This window comes from Perognathus longimembris, chromosome 18 (genome assembly GCF_023159225.1).
Source record: "Perognathus longimembris pacificus isolate PPM17 chromosome 18, ASM2315922v1, whole genome shotgun sequence".
NCBI lineage: Eukaryota > Metazoa > Chordata > Mammalia > Rodentia > Heteromyidae > Perognathus > Perognathus longimembris.
In genome coordinates this window covers 13,019,508-13,039,920 of record NC_063178.1, presented here as the reverse complement: position 1 = coordinate 13,039,920, position 20,413 = coordinate 13,019,508, and the positions used below count along the sequence as shown (strand labels likewise).

Here is a 20,413-nt window from a genome sequence, read left to right as displayed (position 1 = left end):
TGAAAGAAGGGGTTCTGATTATATTCTCCACACAAAGGAATGAAACAAGAAGTTTGAGGAGATGGATATGTTTATTTTGATTGGAACATTGTACAATGTATTTTTGCAGAAGAATATCACATAGCACTCCATAAATATTTATAATGACTAGTTTAAAAATGAGACATTTCAAAAGATCAAGAAGATTAAAAACTCTATTAATAAACAAATGAGAAAATGAAGTTTTTAAATCATTCATAATCTCACCTTCTGATGTAAAGCAATATGAAGACTGTTGTATATATTTCAACTTTTTCCCATACATATAAGTAAATTATAGGTTGTGGATATGGCCTAGTGGCAAGAGTGCTTGCCTCATATACATGAAGCCCTGGGTTCAATTCCCCAGCACCATATATACAGAAAATGGCCAGAAGTGGCGCTGTGGCTCAAGTGGCAGAGCACTAGCCTTGAGGCCCAGAGTCCAAGCCCCAAGACTGGCAAAAAAAAAAAAAAAAAGTAAATTATATAAACATATATACATATATACCTTATAGAGTTTATAATCTGAAGACGAGACAAAGCTTTGCATAATGGTGTAAGGTGAGAGAGGAAGAGAGAGAAAAGAGGGAAGTTAAAGAAATATTTGTCAAATACACCACAGTAAAGATCCAAATAGCTGTTCAAATTTATTTTTTTCCTTATTTATTGACAAAGTGATGTACAGAGAGGTTACAGTTTCATACATTAGGCATTGGATACATTTCTTGTACTGTTTGTTACCTCCTCCCTCCTTCCCCCCCCCCCCACCCCCCTTTCCCTCTCCTCCCATGAGTTGTTCAGTTGGTTTACACCAAACAGTTTCACAAGTATTGCTTTGGTAGTCGTTTGTCTTTTTATCCTGTGTCTCTCGATTTTGGTATTCCCTTTCACTTTCCTAGTTCTAATACCAGTATATACAGTTTCCAATGTACTCAGATAAGATACAGTGATAGTGAGGTGCCAGACTTTGAAGTCAGGTCCCACCACGTGAACCCCATTTTAGAATCGAACCCTGAGCCAATCAGATTTGTACCTGTGTTCTAATCTTGCTTGCACAGCTGATTGTTGTAACCTTGTTCTTTGCCTTTATAAGCCCTGTGTAATCACAGCTCGGGGCTCCCTCCTAACCTCCGCTGTGTCGGTGGGTAGGACGAGGCCCGAGTTGGCAGCTCGTTAAATAAAGCCTTGCCTTGCTTTTGCATTTCGGAGTGTCTGAATCTCGGTGGTGTTCTTGGGGGTGGTCTTGCGACTTGGCACAACATTTGGGGTTTCGTCCGGGATAGCCCCAGAGACCCCGAGATCCCAGACTCCGAAGGTAAGAAAACAGCACTGTTCATTTATCTTGTCCTGTAATTTGTCTGTTTGTCTGTTTTGCTTTTGCTTAAACTTGTAGGGCGCGAGTCAGTTTGGTTTTTGGCCGGAACTGACCAGGAGGGCCTCCTAAATGAGACTCAACCCGCCCACCTTGTACTTGGGTCTGCTCCTTCTGCTTATCTGGCAGGAAGTTGTGGGCCAACTTGGGTCCACTCCTCCTGTACCCTGGCAGGAGGTTGTGGGGCAACTTGGGAGATCTCCAACTCGTAACTCGGGTCCACTCCTTCTGCACCCTTGCAGGAGGTTGTGGGCCAACTCGGGTCCACTCCTTCTTGCAGGAGGTTGTGGGCCAACTCGGGTCCATTCCTTCTGCACCCTTGTAGGAGGTTGTGGGCCAGCTTGGGAGATCTCCAACTCGTAGCTTTTCTTAGGCCTGTGTGTTTTCCTCCTTTTGTATTATCTTGAGGACCTCCATCTAGCCCCCTAGACTTGATCCTAGCTCACTGGAGGGAGGTTAAGGAGATAGCTCAGAACCAAGGTGTGGCCCTTAAAAGGGAAAAGTGGATCACCCTGTGCAAGTCAGAATGGTCCACCTTTGAGGAAATTGAGGGAGCTTTGACATAGGGAGGAAGCACGGAGGAGGAAATGTTTCCCGCTCCATACTCCCCATCCCAGTTAACTCTACAAGAGGAGGACTCTGAGGAAAATGTTTCAGCTGTGCCCTCCGCTCCGGAGGGTCCTGCCCAGTCAACCCAACGGCGCCGACAGCCCAGGACACGGACGCATCAGCCCCAAGTCCAAGTCCTGACCCGCAGCCGCCGACGGGGTGGTGGATGTAGGGCCAGCCCAAGCCACCCACAGGTGGCAGGGAGTGACCTCACCATGCTGCGTTGTCATCTCTGTGTTGTTTGTAAGTCTAACAGTCTCTTTTGTGTCAAACCTGCATAGCTCATTGGAAAGATGTACAGGCAATGGTTCACAATCAGAGTGTGAGTGTCCACAGAAAGAACTCTAGGGGACCCCCACCCAGCCTTCTTAAGCAGAAAATTGTTTGGTGCGCTAAAATGTTTTACTAAGACTAAAAATGTTTTACTAAAACTATCAAGCCCTGGAAAATAAGGCTGGAGAATGCTAAAATCATTTGTTAAAGGTTTTTGTCTTAAAATGTATGGCCGATGCTTATTCAGCGCGCTTTAAGATCTTTTGAAAATGTATGTGTGTGTGCATGTGTGAGTGTGAACATGTTCAAGACTGCAGTATGATGCAAAACTAAGTTTAAATTCAAAGGTCTTCATGCCATGCAGTAACTGGGACTGAAGAAAAAACAAAAAAAAGAGGCTCTTTTGAAACAAGCAGCCCGTAAGCAAAAGGCGGCACCTGGTTTCAGATTGCCTGTGAGCTTCAGTTTTTCCGATGCAGATAAAAGCTAAAGTGTTGTGTTAGTGTTAAAAAGGCTTTGGAAATCAAGAATACATTTCTAGATAAGAAATTTGGAAGTAAAATTGTCCTAAGTAATTATTGCAAAGTGAGAAAAGGAGAATTATGGCTACCAAAATGTTTAATTGCCATTCCAGCTTCTTTGTAGGTTTTTTGTAACAGTTTCCAGCAGGCCCACAGAGAAGCACAGGTGATTCCTACAAGTTTGTCAAGATCTAATACTGACCCTTAATAAGTTCCAGGTAAGAGAGCATGCTTAAAAACTACTTCTGTGTGGACCACCTTGTTGCTTATAATTGGAGTAAAGTGGCCCCTTATAAGACTCATTGATCTGAATCTGCGGTTCGAAGCCAGCCCGGGCAAAGAAAGGTCCCTGTGAGAGGCTTGTCTCTAATCAGCCAGCAGAGTGCTGGGAATGGAGTAGTGTGGAGCTCAAAAGTGGTACGGTGCTAGTCTTGAGCTGGAGAGCTGAGGGACAGCACTCAGGCCCTGAGTCCAAGTCGAAAGTCACTCCTCCTGGGACAAAAGTGATGGAGCATCCAGAGGCAGTAAGCCACTGCTTGGATGGCAGAGATGGTGTCAGATCCTAGAGTCACTACTGTTGGCCTTTCAAAAGTTAAAGCCGGGAAGTCCTAGAAGAATAGTTCATAAGCATGCCTTTCCAATGCCCATGTCTGTCTACTGGGCAGGAATTTGCCAGTCATCTGTGATAGTGGTTAGTAAGGGTAAGTTTGTCAAATGAGAGGATAGATTGAAATCTCACCCCCCGCATTTACTCAAAGCCCTGACTGGCAGTGAGAATTTTAAGCTCATACATCTGTTTAGTAAAGAAAGCTTGTAGACCTGAGATTGTGTCCTTATTGAGATCTGTTAAAGGCCTGTCAGCTTGCCAATGCCCCCAATCAACAGATTACTAAAGGAGCTCGCCTCTGTGGGAATAGGCCAGGCGTGTATTGGGATACTAAACACTATAGAGCTAATGGTAAGTCTGTATAGCTGAAAGTTAATTTTCAGTTTGCAGCAATCCTGCAGTCCCTTGGAAAAGTAGACTAAGGCTATAGGTTCCTGGCTAGGTAAGGTCAACGCCCCTGAGTCAGCCTGAAGAAGTTACAGAAGATGGATGATCTTCACCCATCAGCCCCCCTTTAAAATCAAGGGACCAGAGTTGTTTTGGGGAAGATGAGGCAGGATAAACTAGAGGCATGCAAAACAGAAGTACAGAGACTATTCTTGTAAGAAATGGTGACAGGCCCTTTGGTTACTACATTGGGCCCTACTGGCCCATGCCTTACCTCTATATCATCCCCTAGACATGCAAGCCATTGAAATGGACAGAATGGAGCCATGATTGGCTCCCAAGGTACCAAAAAGAAAAAGGGGGAAATGAGGTGCCAGACTTTGAAGTCAGGCCCCACCACGTGAACCCCATTTTAGAATCGAACCCTGAGCCAATCAGATTGGTACCTGTGTTCTAATCTTGCTTGCACAGCTGATTGTTGTAACCTTGTTCTTTGCCTTTATAAGCCCTGTGTAATCACAGCTCGGGGCTCCCTCCTAACCTCCGCTGTGTCGGTGGGTAGGACGAGGCCCGAGTTGGCAGCTCGTTAAATAAAGCCTTGCCTTGCTTTTGCATTTCGGAGTGTCTGAATCTCGGTGGTGTTCTTGGGGGTGGTCTTGCGACTTGGCACAACAATAGTACAAGAAATATTTGTTAAATACACCACAGTAAAGATCCAAATAGCTTTCAAATTTAAAATGTATCATTCTTGTATTTATTTAAAATGAAGGCTGCTAGGTTGTTTAGCTTTATATGTTTATACATGTTTATATGAACCTGTGTGTTGTATTTCATGCATGCTCAATGACTTGTATTCTCACACAAGTAGGCTCTGTTAGCCAAATCAGCAGTGGCTCGACTTGAAACACTAAGCATAGACAGTGTGTATTAGTGTATTCTTAGCCCAAAGTGCTCCAAGAATTTGGAGCTAGAATTGAAAGAGTGCCAAGTCTTTTCTAAATACAGCTCCACCGTAAGATATAAAGTTAGAGATCAAAGATCACCATAATCCTCTTCATAAATCATGGAATTAAACAGGTCAGAAGAAAAGACGAATGACAAAGAACACTGACAATTCTTTAATACGCATTTTAGCCATTTCTTCTATGTGGCTTTGGAATCTTCGAGAAATCCCTTCATTTTTTTATAGTAAATACCCTTTTTTTCTTACTTTTTCTAGTTCAAGATGGATTTTGCACGTACACTCACAAACACACACTTTTTCCTTATTATTCCTACTACTAACAAGAATGCTTTTAATACTAATATTTCTCATTTACATTAGCTACCATAAAAACTAGCTTTACCTTGATAAATGTGCCATAATTCATGTAAGCAATCTCTATTCAGTGCATTTCTTATGCTCACACTGTATTTACACACATGTCTGCATAAGTATTAAATAAGTCTTTATTAAATAAATGTGTGTATTAAAATATTTAAGGCATAACGCACTGATCAAATAGTAGTTACATCTTTCAAGACTTTTAAGACAGTTTCCAAATGGTCCCCAAATTATGTAACCATTTATCAAAACAGCTCTATAAACATTTAACAGTTCAATAGAAACAGAAACAAGTTATCTTCTTCTAAGGTGCACTAGATCATTAGAACAATTCAATATTCATTCATAGATGAGCCATTTTATTTCTCTAGTAGTTACAAATATAGGTTTCTATTTCAAACTCATTTAAAGTGTATTCAGTTTATTCTTGAGATCATAAAGATCTTTTAAGTTCAAATATGTAACATGTATTTTACATTGTGGCACATCTCCATTTCCAAGTGTGTTATTTGATGTTTAGGTGTTAGTGTGTGTGATTTACAACTGTTTGGTTTTAAATTACTCTGAATTTATTACATAGACACATTTTCTTATTAATTTGTGTGCACATGTGTGTGTGACATGCACCCACTCATACATGCTGGTAATGGAGTTGAACTCAGAGCCTGACCATTGTTGGTGAGTGCTTTTACCTAAGCCTAGCACTCTACTACTTGAGCCATAGTTCCACTTTTGGCTATTTTTGTTTGTGGTTACTTGGAGACAAAGTCTCAAGTACTTTCCTGCTAAGACTGGCTTCGAACCTCAGCCTCCTGAATAGCTAGGATTATAAGCATGAGCCACCAGTACCCAACTATTTTCAATCCAACTTATGAATTTGGTCACTTCTCCCCCATCTCTCCTAATATCAACCAAGAAGAGCTGAAAGAAAACAAACCATCCTGCCTCATTAAAGAATCACTATTTACTTTGATATACAAGAAAGGTGAAGGGGCAAACATATACTCAATTGTCTCTCACAGAATGACTTAGAAAATGTAGATAAATGAGACACATGAATATTAACAAAATAGATCTTGAATTTGGAAGGCTAGGCAAAGCACACTTCCCACTCCTGTTCATTAGTCGCTGAGTCTGATAGTCAAAGAGATCCCACCTACCAAATGTAACCCCAATGAAATCAGAACAACATGGAGGTACAATTTCTGGGGCAAGTAGGGAATCCAACTTCTGTGATCACACTTAAGTGCAACTAGCAGTTTTACTATCTTATAAACTGCCTTTTCTCTTTTACTTTCTCTGACATAGAGCAACCACAGTTAATTATAGTTAAACTTTTATCTGTCAGTCCACGTTGTGCCCACATAATTTAAGCTAGCTGATTTTTTTCATCTGGGTCACAATATTTAATTTCAGCACTTTTGAAGACTTACTTGGGAAACAGGGTTTTGGGGAAATAGCATTGTTGTTTGTGGGGTTTCTTTTAGAGTTATGTAGTAAGAATTAATCTGGGACTAAATCTTTTTGCCTGGAAATCACAGAAATGGGCTATTAAAAGAGAATTGCCAACTCAAGAGAACAAGAATGTTAAGCATAGCTCCAATTTTACTTAAAAATAAAACAAAATAGTGGGGTGCTGGTGGCTCATGCCTGTAATCCTAGCTACTCAGCAGGCTGAGATCTGAGAATCACAGTTCAAAGTCAGCCTTGGCAAGAAAGTCCATGAGACTCTTATCTTCAATTAACCAGCAGAGAATCAGAAGTGATAGAGGTCTAGCCTTGAGCTGAATTGATCAGGGACAGCACCCAGGCCCAGAGTTCAAGCCCTACAACCAACAAGAACAACAACAACAAAAAATATATCTAATGTGTTGTTAACTTCCACGATGCATCTATATAGGCACTAACCCTGGTTTCTGTTCCCAAATAAAACTTGCTCACCTACTTTGAAGTTGAGTATTCTGTGTGCTGTCCACCTATTTGCATAACTGACAGGACGAGTCAATGTTTTATTACTTTGTGTTGGTGCTGCTTACAGCTGTAGTATTGCTAAAGTATTACAATTACTTTTCTTTCTTTCGTTTTTTTTGTTGTTATTGTCAGTTGTGGGGCTTGAACTTGGGGCCTGGGCACTGTCCCTTGAGCCTCTTTGTGTTCAAGGCTAGCAGTCTACCATTTTAGCCACAGTGCCACTTCCTGTTTTCTGGTGGTTAATTGGAGATAAGAGTCTCACAGACTTTCTTGTCCCAGTTGGCTTTGAACCTCCATCCTCAGATCTCAACCTCCTGAGTAACTAGGATTACAGGCATGAGCCACTAGCACTCAGCCCTACAATTTCTTTTTGTTCAGACCATCCACATCAAGAATGCTGGGAATATGGCTTAGTGGTAGAGTGCTTGCCTTGTATACATGAAGCCCTGGGTTTGATTCCTCAGCACCACATTTATAGAAAATGGCCAGAAGTGGCGCTGTGGCTCAAGTGGCAGAGTGCTAGCCTTGAGCAAAAAGAAGCCAGGGACAGTGCTCAGGCCCTAAGTTCAAGCCCCAGGACTGGCAAAAAAAAAAAACCACACACACACACACACACATGGATAATCAGTTTGGAGGAGCTAGCTGTTTCTGAAATTCTTCACAAGAAGCCTCAAATGAATTTGTCAGTAACCTGGGAGAACTACCACCTCCTGTGACCTTGCTGTGACTCTGACAACCACACTGCCCCAAATATCTCCAGTTTCCACGTGGATCCAAGGCAGAGCTCCTGACCGGGGAAAGCCATAGAGCCTGGTGCCATTCATTCTCTCCTCATTCTCTTTGCAACAGGACGCATGTGGTGACACCCAGACTGAGCTGTCCCCATGTAACTCAACACCACGTCAAAGGCATCTCCACAGTGCCATTTCTGGTGACATTTAACTCCAAAGCCATCTCTTAGCAGAGTGGTGGCCAGTGTTACATTTCATAGCATTTGTAAAAGAAGGCACATATATAGGCACTGGGTATTATCTTGATTCTCTTGGAGCAGAAATATAAAGTGTTCTATTTTGATCTTCGGGTAGTTTTTTTTAGTTTGTTTCTTTGTTTTGGTTTGGTTTTTGCTAATACACGATAATGTCTTTGAAATTCTAAAGCAAGAATTTTCATGATCTAAAATATCAAATCAAAGCAAATATTCTATAGATATTTGCGCACATGCCTACCTATCGTAAATACTATGTTGTTTATTGATTGCTTTTTGGGAAAAACAGCACAAAAATGTCTTATAATTTCTAGATGAGAATATATGTTAGAAGTATCCACTCAATTTATTCTACGATATGTACTTTTTTTGGTGCCAGTCTTGGAACTTGAACATAGGGCCTGGCTACTGTCCCTGAGCTTTTTTACTCAAGGCCAGTGCTCTACCACTTGAACCACAGCTCTACTTCCAGATTTTTGCAGGTTAATTGGAGATTAGTCTTTTACAGACTTTCCTGCCTGGGCTGGCTTGGAACCACAATCCTCAGATCTCAGCCTCCTGAGTATCTAGGATTACAAGTGTAAGCCACCAGCACCCAGCTACCACATACAATTTTACACTATAAAATCAAACTTTCTTAGGGTGCAAACACATTGGCTGAAACATCTATGGAAAAAAAAATGCTTCTTAGATGCAAATAAAGCACCTTCTTCGTTCACAGACTTCAAACTGCAATACGATGGCACCACCTTTTGATAGAAAGGCAGAACTGCAATCTGAAAACAAGACAATATCAAGTATTTACTGAAATTAAAACTCAAGGAATGTGCCCATGATGTTTCTTCTTTTTAAAAAAGCCATTAAGTGTATGACTTTTAGCCATAGCTCTGCCAAGGAATCCCTTTGTAGGTATGTGTTACCAGAAATAACATTTTAGAGATGCCTTTGATGTTATGCTAATTAATCAAAGAAGAGGACACAGGTCATTGACCACTGAGTGGATGACTCGCTAAGTATGTGGCATTTGATTTGATTACATCAATGACATGGATTGTTGCTTTGACTATCTGGCATTCTGCACAGCAGAATCGGGGGCTAATCATTGTATGAACCGAAGAAAATACATAATTAAGATTAGTTTATAGAAAATTAATTTATAGTTAAAGTTTATTTAAACATGAAGATTTGGGGGATTTATACAATTAGGGAAAACAAATATTGGAGGCTACAGCTACTTATTCTAGTATTGCCTTACAAATAAAAAGCATGATTTGGCTGATATAACAACTCAAACATGTAGATGCTAATATAGAAGCTAACAATATTTAAGGCAATACTTGACACCTCAATAAATCTATCTTAATAGTGATGATTTAGCATTCTCCTTTCTAAAGGACTTATGTATATGATTTTTTTCAAAAATATTGCTGGCTGTGTAGGAAACAATAGTGAATTATACTTACACTCTTAATCTATTTGTAATATGTACCGTCTAGAGAGGAATATTCTCAGCCACTCATGAAACTTTTACAAAGTCTATGGACTAAGTCTAAAAGCAAGTGTTTACAAATACCAGTATATCAAGATAATAATATTTGTGTTCTCTGAATAAAACATAATTAAACTAGAACCTTACAATAAATAACTCTCAGTGGTGTTTAAAGTGTTAAAAAAAACCTACTTTAAAATAACTAAGTAGTTAAGGAAGAAAAATATGAAGATATGTAAACTGAGTAGTGAATATGAAATATTACATATCAAAACTGGTATTAATCTTAGATGATAATTTTATAGCACTAAACACCATGTTAGAAAGTACTACAAATTTTGAAAAATAATGCAGTAACTATTCAACTCAAGAAATAAGGAAAAGAGAATGACCAATAAACAGAAGGTGACCATTTTATAATTCCCACTGGAATGATAGACTCAGGCAATAATTTTAGATAAAAGTCTAAGCCACTAGACAAAGGTTAATGGAGAATCAAATTGACACAAAGATAGTGAAGAATCCACATATTATTACTGTTGACATCTTACACCAGTGATTAATGTTAGCAACTTTAACAATCAGACAACAATCTTTGACATTATGCTACAAATAACAAGTATGTAATGTTATTCTTAAGGTATCTTGAAAAGAAATGTTTCACTATCAAAATGACTTATTCCATTTAAATATAATTAAATATTTACTTCTAAACTTCCAATTTGCAAGACATTTACAAAAAAGGCCAAAATCTATTAGTCAGGTATAAGTTAAAAAACACACAGCAGAGTAAAGCACCACACACTTGTTAAAAATTGTATGTTCAAAAGGAAAATGGATACAATTTATTTAACATATCAATCTTATGAAGAGAGGAAAGAATGAGGAATTGCCATATGTTACCAACAATCAAATCATGGTCTGAGGAAACTAACTTTAAAAGGCACTCTAAGACTTAATGGAATTGTGGGTAAAGAAAAATATTAAATTATTGTAGAGAATTATTATTGCCTTTTCAGATTTAATAATGATGTGGTTATATAGAAGCATTCAAAGTTTTTAGAAATGCATACCTGAATAAGAGTTAACTGTTATAAAATCTACAATTTGCATTTTGTGTTTTACCAAAAATAAACGAAACACATAATTTAATTATTAAATCTAGGTGATATGTTTACTAAGCTATTCTGTTCAGTTTTTCATACATTTGAAAATTTCGATAATATCATATTGATTTTGAATCTTAAATATCCCCAAAGGTTCAGGCTTTGAAGATTTAGGCCTCTGTGTGGCAGCATTCAGAAGTAGGGCATTTGGAAAATGTCTAGATTGTGAGGTGTCTAGATTGTGAGTGCTCTTATCACATGAATGGATTCATCTACCAATGGATTTACAACTTAGTGATCTAGGAAGGTGATGGAAAGTAGAAGGTGGGCTTTAAATGAAGGAAGCAGGCCCCTAGAGGATTACTCTTAAATGGTATGCTCTGTCCTTCACCTTTTCTCCCTCTGTCTCTCCTGCTTTCTGGCCACCATGATCAAAACAACCTCATGGTTACTTACCATGTGCTTCTCCTGTGTATTCATGCCACAATGTGACAGGACTATAAATAATGGAGCCAGGTAACAATGGACCAAAACTTCTGAAAAGAAGAGCCCAAATAAACTTTTCCTCCTCTTAAGCTATTTATCTCAGATATTTTGTCAGGATGATGGAAAATTCACCAATACGAGTTTAAAAACTAAAATAAAAATGGAAACATCCGTGGAATTTTACTCACACTAATGTGAGCCAGACCTGTCTGTCTCTGTCTATCTTTCAGGGCTCCACTCTCACCCAAGGCTTTTTTGTTTTGTTTTATTTTGTTTTTTGTCAGTCCTGAGAGTTGAACTATGGGCCTGAGCATTTCTTCATTTTTTTTTTTGCTCAAGGCTAGTGCTCTACCACTTGAGCCACAGTGCCACTTCTGGTTTTTTGAGTAGTTAAATGGAGATAATAAATAGTCTCTAGGCGTTTCCTGCCTGGAATGGCTTGAAACCACAATCCTCAGATCTCAGCCTCCTGGGTAGCTAGGATTACAGATCTGAGCCATGGTTGCCCAGCTACCAAGGCTATTTTTTTTTAAGCTATATAATGTATAGCACAAATAGTTCTAAGAGTCAAGGTCATTTATCCTACCCTCTTCCTGATATTCAACAGCCATGCCTATGACCCTGACCCTGACTGTATAAACCTAGGAGGTTATGATCAGATACATTTTCCTCTAGTTTTTAAGCTAGCATTCCACCAATGCAGAGCCAAACAATTGGACTGTTCTGTGTTAGTTTTTTGTTGCTGCAACAAATAGCTGATAAATCAACTTATAAAGAGAAAAATGTGTAATTTGGCTCACAATTTGAGAGATTCCAGTCCATTATAGACACGCCCTGTTGCTTTTGTGCCTGGGGCAAGGCATCACATCATTGCAAGACCATGAAGCAACACTGCTCTGCTCATGGCCAAGAAACAAAAATAAGAGTGAATGTAGGCTGGGATCCCACAGTTTCCTTCAAGGTCAACATTTCCCAGTCACCTAAGGACCTTACACCAGGCTCCACCTCTTAAAGGTCTCTCTCTCTCTCTCTCTCTCTCTCTCTCTCTCTCTCTCTCTCTCTCTCTCTCTCTCTCTCACATACACACACACACACACACACCCCTATCATAACCATGGGGCAGGATGCTTATCAGCAGACCTTAATATAAGGGCATCCTAGAGTAGGTAGGTGGGTTCAATGTAATCACATAAGTTACTAAAAGCTGAAAACAGAAATAAAAGAAAAGGTCAGGGTGATAGGATGGTAGAAGGTTTCAATTCATGTTTCTAGATGTCTTAGTCAGTTTAGGACTCTGTAACAAAATACCACAAACTGGATGGCTTATAAACCAACAGAAACTTACTTTGCACGGTTGCCAAGACTGCAAAGTCCACCATCAAGTTACTGGCAGCTTTTGTAGTTAGGTGAAGGCTCCTTTGAAATTGAGGATTTGAATTTACGTGGTCAAAGGGTAGAAAGACCTAGATGTCTTTTTAAAGGGCAGTAAACTCAATCTGAGGGCTCCCCCTCTTGACCTGATTGATCACCTCCCGAAGACTTCATGTCCTAATACCATTTCCTTGCAAGTTAGGACAGCGATTTATGAATTTGGGGGTCACAAATGTTCAGTCGATTTGCATTACACCTGGCAGAGGGATCTAAGAGGACACCAAGTACTAATCGCTTTGACTTCATGTGAGTTGATACCAAATGTATGCCCAGCTCCCCATACAGTCGAGGGCATTACCTCTGTGTGCTTCAACCATTGCTTTGTTGTTCTGCATAATTAATATCACAAAGATTCAGGAACGGGCATAGATCTTAGGCATTGCAGCTTGGGCCTCAGAGCTTTTATCTCCTTCTAGAACCAGGCTCCAAGGAAAGAGGTGCAGCACAAGGAGGCAAACCGGTCCACCCGCCGGGACAGGCCCCTGGTACAGAAGCAGCAATCCCACTAAAGGGCTCAGACTGCCCCGGAGGCCAAAGGACCCTCTCCTAGCCCACTTCCGCTTCCGGGGCGGGGATTCCGGGGCCCTCCGCGGGGGCGGGGCGCCGTGACCGGAAGTCCATCCACTTCCGGCAGCGGAGCGCTCTCACGGCCCTGGGCGGGCATGACAGGCGTGGTCGCTGCCCGGGGCGCCCTCCGCTCTTGGTCTCCGTCCTAACGTTCCGGACGCCTTCGCCGCCATCGCGCAGCTTCGGCCTCCGAAGTCGGCCCCCTTCCTTATGTGTCGGGGCCCGAGTCCTGAAAGCGAAGATCCGCCCGCCGGTACCCCACCATGTCCGAACTGACCAAAGAGCTGCTGGAGCTGGTGTGGGGCACCAAGGGCAGCCCGGGCCTCGCCGACACCATCTTCTGCCGCTGGACGCAAGGTACCGGGCTCCCCGGGCCCAGCGCCCTCCGCGGCGGCCGCCTCGGTCCCCGGGATCACCGCCGGCCGACGCGCGGCTCAGCGCCCAGCCGGGGAGGTTCTGGAAAACGGCTCTGCCCGTCCGGGGGAGGGGGGACGCCGTGGGGAGCCGGGGAGCGCGGCTGCAGCTGTCCTCCGAGGAGACGGCGACCCCCGCCCGCTCGCCCAGCTCGCCCAGCTCGCCCAGCTGCTGCCCCGCCTCACGGCCGGGGACCAGGGAGGAGGGCAGTCCCTGGGCCTGGCCGCGCGGGGGGACCCCCCACCTCCACCCCGCCCTGCGCAGGTGTCAGGGTCTCCATGGCTACTGGAACCCTCCAGATTTTGACACCCCAACACCCCCACCCTCTAAGCGGGGGCTTTTCTGTTATCCGGGTTTGATGCCTTTGGGGGAGCGAAGGAAGTGATTTTTTCTTTTCCTTTGGGAAGGTCAGGGTGACTGATGCCTTCAGAAAGCAGTTTAGTTGGTGGTGGCTTAATGATAGGGCTAGGCGTGGTACTCCGAATAGAAACCCGCTGTTAACTCGCTACAGGTCTTACTGATGGCCCAAAGTATCTTTAGTTGAAAGATTGTATCCGGCGCTGGCTGTTACAGTTGAAAAAGGAAATGTGAATCACAGCGCTCCCTGTGCTGCCCTACAACCCTACAACCACTACCTAGACAGGATCTTTTTTCTTTTTCCTTTTTTTTTTTTTTTTTGGTATATATAAGAAGTTTAATACAAATAATAATGAAGCGAAGAGTACCATTTATTGCATTCCTGCAATGTATCAGGATCTGCAATGGGTGTTTTGCTGTTAGCAATCATCCTCAGTTCTTGTAAGTACCTCGAGCTGACCGTTTGTGCCACTGGAGCTCCTGTTATTCTTAATTCTTCAGTTGTGATATTAAAACAATGCATTACTTAAGGTGTGGCTACATACATACATGTGTGTATATTCATTTTTTACACACATACCACTATTTACAGAACACCTGGTGCCAAAAATTTGGGTGTTTCTTAAAATTATTTTGCATAGTAAGTAAAAGTATGTATTTCAAAATGGGTGTATTGTTACAAAAATTGAAGATATAAGCCTTTCTTCCCTTTTAGACATATCTGTTTTAAAGCTGGTGAAATAGGAACAATGACTTACTACAGTAACCTGGACTGTTTGGTCTATCACTCTTTGTTTTCAGATGAAAACCAGACATCAAGGATTAAACTGGGCCAAAGTTGCACAAATTGTTAGAAGTGAATTCTGACTGAGTGGCCCAACTCTTAATATACCTCTGTGTTCATTATTTTCCTAGTTTACACGAGTGTCAAAATTCTACATGTCTTCAGTTTGGCTGTTTGTATTCATTCAGTTATGTCAGTTAACTACTTTTTAATATCCTAGACACCTGCTGCAGATTTTAAAATTGACCATGTTGATTTATTTAATACTGAACAGTTGTAAAATACACAAAACTAAAGGTGATTAAGAAAAATGTTCCTTCTCATCAGGCAACCCTTATTAAGCTTGTAACAATGTAAAATAAGGTAATATTCTACATTGTTTATGTTTATATTTCTTTATAGCTATGACATAAACACAGCAAGTAATACTTACTGTGATGTTAATTTACAAAGCATTTAAATTGTGAAGTAAGCCATAGATTCCTCTGGCTTTGCCCTGACAATTAGATTATTCTAAATAGAACTTTAGAATGCTCTGCTTGCCACTTTTTAGTCAGGTGCAAGTTCCTTAACAAGATAAAAGGTTAATTCAGTGAAGACCATAGCAACCTAAAAGTTTGTTCTCTCCACAAAGTGCAGTTGTATTTATTCAAGATCTTACACTGGTCAAAATTTAAAGCAACCAGCTAGAGAGATAGAAAAGATAGGTAGATGGGTGGGTAGGTAAGTAGTTAGGTAGATAGATGTGATACTTGAGTAATCTGTTACTGGTTTGGGTTTGTTTACTGCTGTATTCTTTCATTTTTTGAGGTCATTGGTAAAATGTTACTCTAGTGGTCATTTTAGAACTATGGGAATTAGGTACAAGTCATTGCTTTGATGCAGTAGCAACATGACATCAACCCTGGCTGCATTTCGTAGTCCATAATTGTACTTTGAATTGACAACTGCAATCTAATGTAAATATTTAGAGAGCCAAATCGACCAGCTTAAATTATTTTGATAGGGCTGCCAAAACAATGAGCTGCCGATACAGCACAGTTGTTTTTAATTGGTTTGATACTTTTAGATAATTCTCCCATTTATTTAAAAAAGTGGAATAGGTTCTTTGTTCATTATTTTTGGCCAGTTTTTATTTAAAGACAACTCAATTTAAAGGTTTGATGGAGGCTTTTTTTTTTAACTTGGATTTTTTTCTGACTCCCTGATTTTCTTTCTTCTTCACTTCTTTAGTTATTAGCACCACTTTTTTTTTTCTTCCTGCAGGCTCTACCCCAGTTCCAGACCCTTGTAGTTGAAGGGTGAGAGGGAAGACAAACAACCATAGTAGCATATATTATGCATGTACAATAGTTAGAAAGTAAAGGGATAGGGTGTGGTGGGGTGGGATAGTGTGGATAGGCCTAGTGTTTTGTTTTGTTTTAAGGCCTAGTGTTAAGATGAGGTTTAAACAAACATTTGGAGCCACTAAGCTCACAAACATCTGACGGAAGTCCATTCTCCTGCTCAAAGAGCAGGAAGGAAGCTAGTGAGACTGGAAAGGAGGGAGAGTAGAGAAAGATAATAAACTTGATGTAGAAAATAATAAGGCTCAAGTTGTGCTAAGGCATTGTCAAGACTTTTATTCTGAGTAAAAAGGAAGGTTTGAAGCAAGGGAGACAGGATTTCACAAATTATTGAAAGATTGATTTGGCTGCTAAGTTTTATCTACTATACTGGATAAAGTGGCACTAAGATGAGATGTGATATATAATATGATTGCAGCTACAGAATTCCAGGGAACAGTAGTTGTTTATACCAGAACAGTAGTAGCGATGATCGTGGTTAGATTGACCACATCTCAACAGAACCAAAACAAAAGTCATCTAGACCTAACAGAAGTAATATTCATCATCCTATAAATGGAAACATTTGACCTATCAGGAATTTAGTCTCTTCAGTATTGATTGTGTAGCTGAGGGCTTGTCAGACTTCCTGTGAAGGGGCCTTTTGTCACTCAGTGCTCTCTTCTATGATGGTTTCTTTTTCCTCTTATTTTTCTCTTGGTTTAATTTTCCCCCTTTTCCCACTTATTGCTATAATTATGTATAGTTAAGTACAAAAATGTGGCTTTTATAGGACTTCATTTATAAAAGCATCTGACGATCATAGTTTGCTTGCCTCTGGTGTAGATTGTGTACACTCAGAAACCATTTTTTCCCCTTTAAGCTATTTTGTCTTACTTAAAGATTACTCAGAAAGGGAGAAACTCAATTTTGCTATTTGTAGCAGCCTCAGTGTGGTGGTTTTCTTTGGGTGGGGATTATGGGAAGGCTATATTTGGTTGCAATTAATGAGTTTTAAGGATGAGAATAATCGTGCTTAAATAAGGTGAAAATGATATTAATAATTAGGGGAACTGAAGAGGCCATAGTTGTCAGTAGTTTCACTATTGAATATAAGGAGTAACACATAACAGTAAGGGATTGGAAAATTGCAAAGAAATTCATGGCATAAATAGGCTTGCAGCCTGAGGCTGGCACAGGCAAAATCACAAAACCCAAGACACAAGATCTAAAGCACAAAGGGCTGGGGAAAAAAGTGTTTGCAAGAGCCTATCTCAACCAATTAAAAGCTTTGTGTAGTGGCATGCACCTGTTATCCCAAAAATAGGATATTAATCCAGGCAGAGTGGACAAAATTGCAAGATCTTATTCCAAAAATAAAGGAAAAAAAGGATTGAGTATGTGATACAAACAGAGTACCTGGTAGCAAACACAAGGCCCTGAGTTCTAGCCACAGTACCCCAGTACCACCCCTCCCCCACACACACAGAGAACAACAACAACAGGAGGTAAAGAATTGGAAGATACAGTTGAAAACGTGCAACAGCATTCCAATTGAGAGATAAAGGCCTTTGAACAGTAGATGGACTGTAGGTGGAATACAAACGAACATGTTTATAAGAATTCGGTGCCTTATACCAAGAGGACCTCATCTTAGGGTGAAGCCTTAAAGATAAGTCTGAATTTTTTATTTTTTGGAGAAAGGGTTAGCAGGTGTTCAAGCAGAAGGAACGTTATGTACAAAGGTTAAGAAACAGGCAAGGCATGGTGGCACACAACTACACTGTGAAGCCCGTATAGGAATACTTGAAGACCTGAAAGAAGTTCAACGTGGCTGGAAGCTAAAGGAGGAAAATGTCAAAGAGTGAAATAGAAGAGATAGGCAGAAGCCAGATCATATGGAAGAAAGAATTTAGGTGCTATGTGTTTGGGATTCTAATCTTGGAATTAACTGGTAATAATCAACAATGGAAATTCAGAGTAAACAAAATTACCCAGGGAGAATGTATCAAAAGAAAAAATTACATATCCTAATGCTTGGACCTGCATAGAGATCACCAGTATTTGAATAGTGAGGAGACTGAGAAGAAATTAAGAAGGGAAAGATAGAACAGGGGAACCAAAATGGAAGGGACACGGTCACCTTCTCTTTTTCCTGTTTGCCCTCTCTTCCAGTCTACCCTCCAGCTGCATTGAACTTCCCTGAGTCCATGCTCATACAAATATTTTCTCTGTAGTATCTTCTTTACCTCAATTTTGTCTGTCTTTGCTTCTCAGGCAAATTCTTACTCAAGACTAGCCTCGAGGTCATAGCTTATGATTTAGGAAAAGTCATTGCCTTCTGTAATCACGTCATCCTCTTCATTCTTCTTTTATATTCATTTATTTTAGTTACTTGTTTGTCTTTGGCTGGACTATCAGTTCCCTCAGATTAGAGATTTCAACATTCATGCATGTATCCCAGATTATTGGAATGGTATCTGATGTTCATTAAATATTTGGTGCATGAGATTACTGGATTTTAACCATTAATAAAATTTGATAGATTTGTAGCATGCTAAAATGTGATAATTTTTAAGCATAAGATCTAATGAGGTGAAATGATTTCCACAAAGTTTCTAGATTAAAACTGGATTCTCCTGATAACTGCCTGAAGGTCCTCTGAGAAACTTCTAGCCACTCTCAGTAATGCTGGTTTGACAGTATTTGAAGTAAAATATAGAGCCATTGTGAGTTCTCTGATGCCCTTTACTTTTTAATGTACAGAACGTGATTCAAAGATTGAAGTGATTTAAAAATATGTTTGGAAAGAGTCTTACAAGTTTTGAGTATAGATTATCTAGTCTTCCCTGGAGTGCAAACTAAATGATGTAAAAGTCAGATTTAGGAGCTGGGAGTGTACTTCAGTGGTGGTGTATATGTGTTTCATATGCCTGAGTCCTTCATTTCAATCACCAGCATTAATAAATAAATTATCAGTATTATTATTATTAGTTTCCTTCTATCCAAGGTACAGAATTATGAACGTGCATATCTCTGTAGCTTTTCCAGAGGATTCTTTGATCTTTCCAAAAGAAACACTGTACCTGATGATTTGTAGGTATTTTGCTCATGTGACACATAATAGCAAATTAAATGAAAAAACAAATGAAGTGAAAAATTCTTAGTTGCTACATGAATTATATTTTTAATCTTTGCTACTTGCTTTCATTTTTAGGGTTTGTGTTTAGTGAATCAGAGGCATCTGCATTAGAACAGTTTGAAGGTGGCCCCTGTGCTGTTATTGCACCTGTTCAGGTAACATAGAATACCTTATCAGCTCCTTAAAGGGACTTATTCAAATGATTCATCCTTGGCTTTTTGTTTTCGAATGTCTGTACTGTATATACAAGACTTGATGAGCTTTTAACTTTTGTTTATGTGTCAGTAGCATTGTAACTATATTTTTAGGGGGAAAACAGTAAATATTCCTTGACTTTCGTAAGATTAGGAATTATTGATCTTAACCTTTAGTGTATCCTACTGACCACACCACTTTGATTTGTTCTTTGCACAAAAATGATGTTTCTTAAAAGATGAGTTAGTATTTTCATGGCTTGAAACTTTTTCAATGTTAAAATCATTTGACAATATATACTATTTGGAGCAATAGCTTTGTCCTTTCTAGACAAAATGATTAGCAACGGATTTCAAACAGAATTTCACAAGTAATTGTTTTGGTTTGGTTTGGTTTGGTTTGCCAAAGATGCTAGGGCTTATCCAAATTCTTTAATGTGATTTTTTAACACTTAAAATCATCTTTTAATTTGATTTTGAATCTAGATATATTTAAATTGATCTGCTATAAAAATGACATTAATTACACTATTTTTAAAAATCAAGATTTTTCAGTTTATTGTTACAGTGTATTGTTACACTGTCTGGACAGCAGTGTAATTTCAGAACTGTTATGAAATAAGCTGTAATTTATATGTTTTAGTTCTGTAATTTAGGTTTTTAATCTTGTTTTGAAAATAGATATTTAATATGATTATCAACTAGGCATAAAGAATATATTCCTAAAATGCCAGCTACAAGGCACATTTTTCTCTCGAATACTATTTTTTAAACTTAAATATTATTAAATAATAAACAACATCTCCTCTAGTGCTTGATGCCAAAATATGTTTATGGTCATTACTTTCTTTAAAGAAGAAATATGTTGACTTTTTGCAGTAATAAGATTATTTAAAGTTAAGAAAAATTTGAATGTCTGGATTATGCCTTAGAATTACTGGTTTAACTATGAGTTAATTGTAGCTGTTACACTGAGAACCTGGGAAAAATTTTGATCATCAAGAAGTATCTTGTCTAAATTGAAGATTCTCCATGTATAAATTAGATT

The 20,413-nt window shown here is 39.6% G+C and overlaps 1 protein-coding gene across 3 annotated transcripts in view; it reads left to right on the top strand.

The window, feature by feature from the left end:
- Positions 1–13,208: 13,208 nt before the first annotated feature.
- The window catches only part of Mindy3 (MINDY lysine 48 deubiquitinase 3), a 56,647-nt gene continuing 49,442 nt past the window's right edge, over positions 13,209–20,413 (top strand). For all 3 annotated transcript variants that reach the window (XR_007214045.1, XM_048367978.1, XM_048367979.1), the window contains exons 1-2: positions 13,209–13,506; positions 19,247–19,326. Coding sequence is in view for 2 of the 3 variants with exons in the window: in XM_048367978.1 (XP_048223935.1) it covers positions 13,413–13,506; positions 19,247–19,326 (174 nt within the window). In the remaining variant the exon portion in view is untranslated. The remainder of the gene's footprint in view (positions 13,507–19,246; positions 19,327–20,413) is intronic.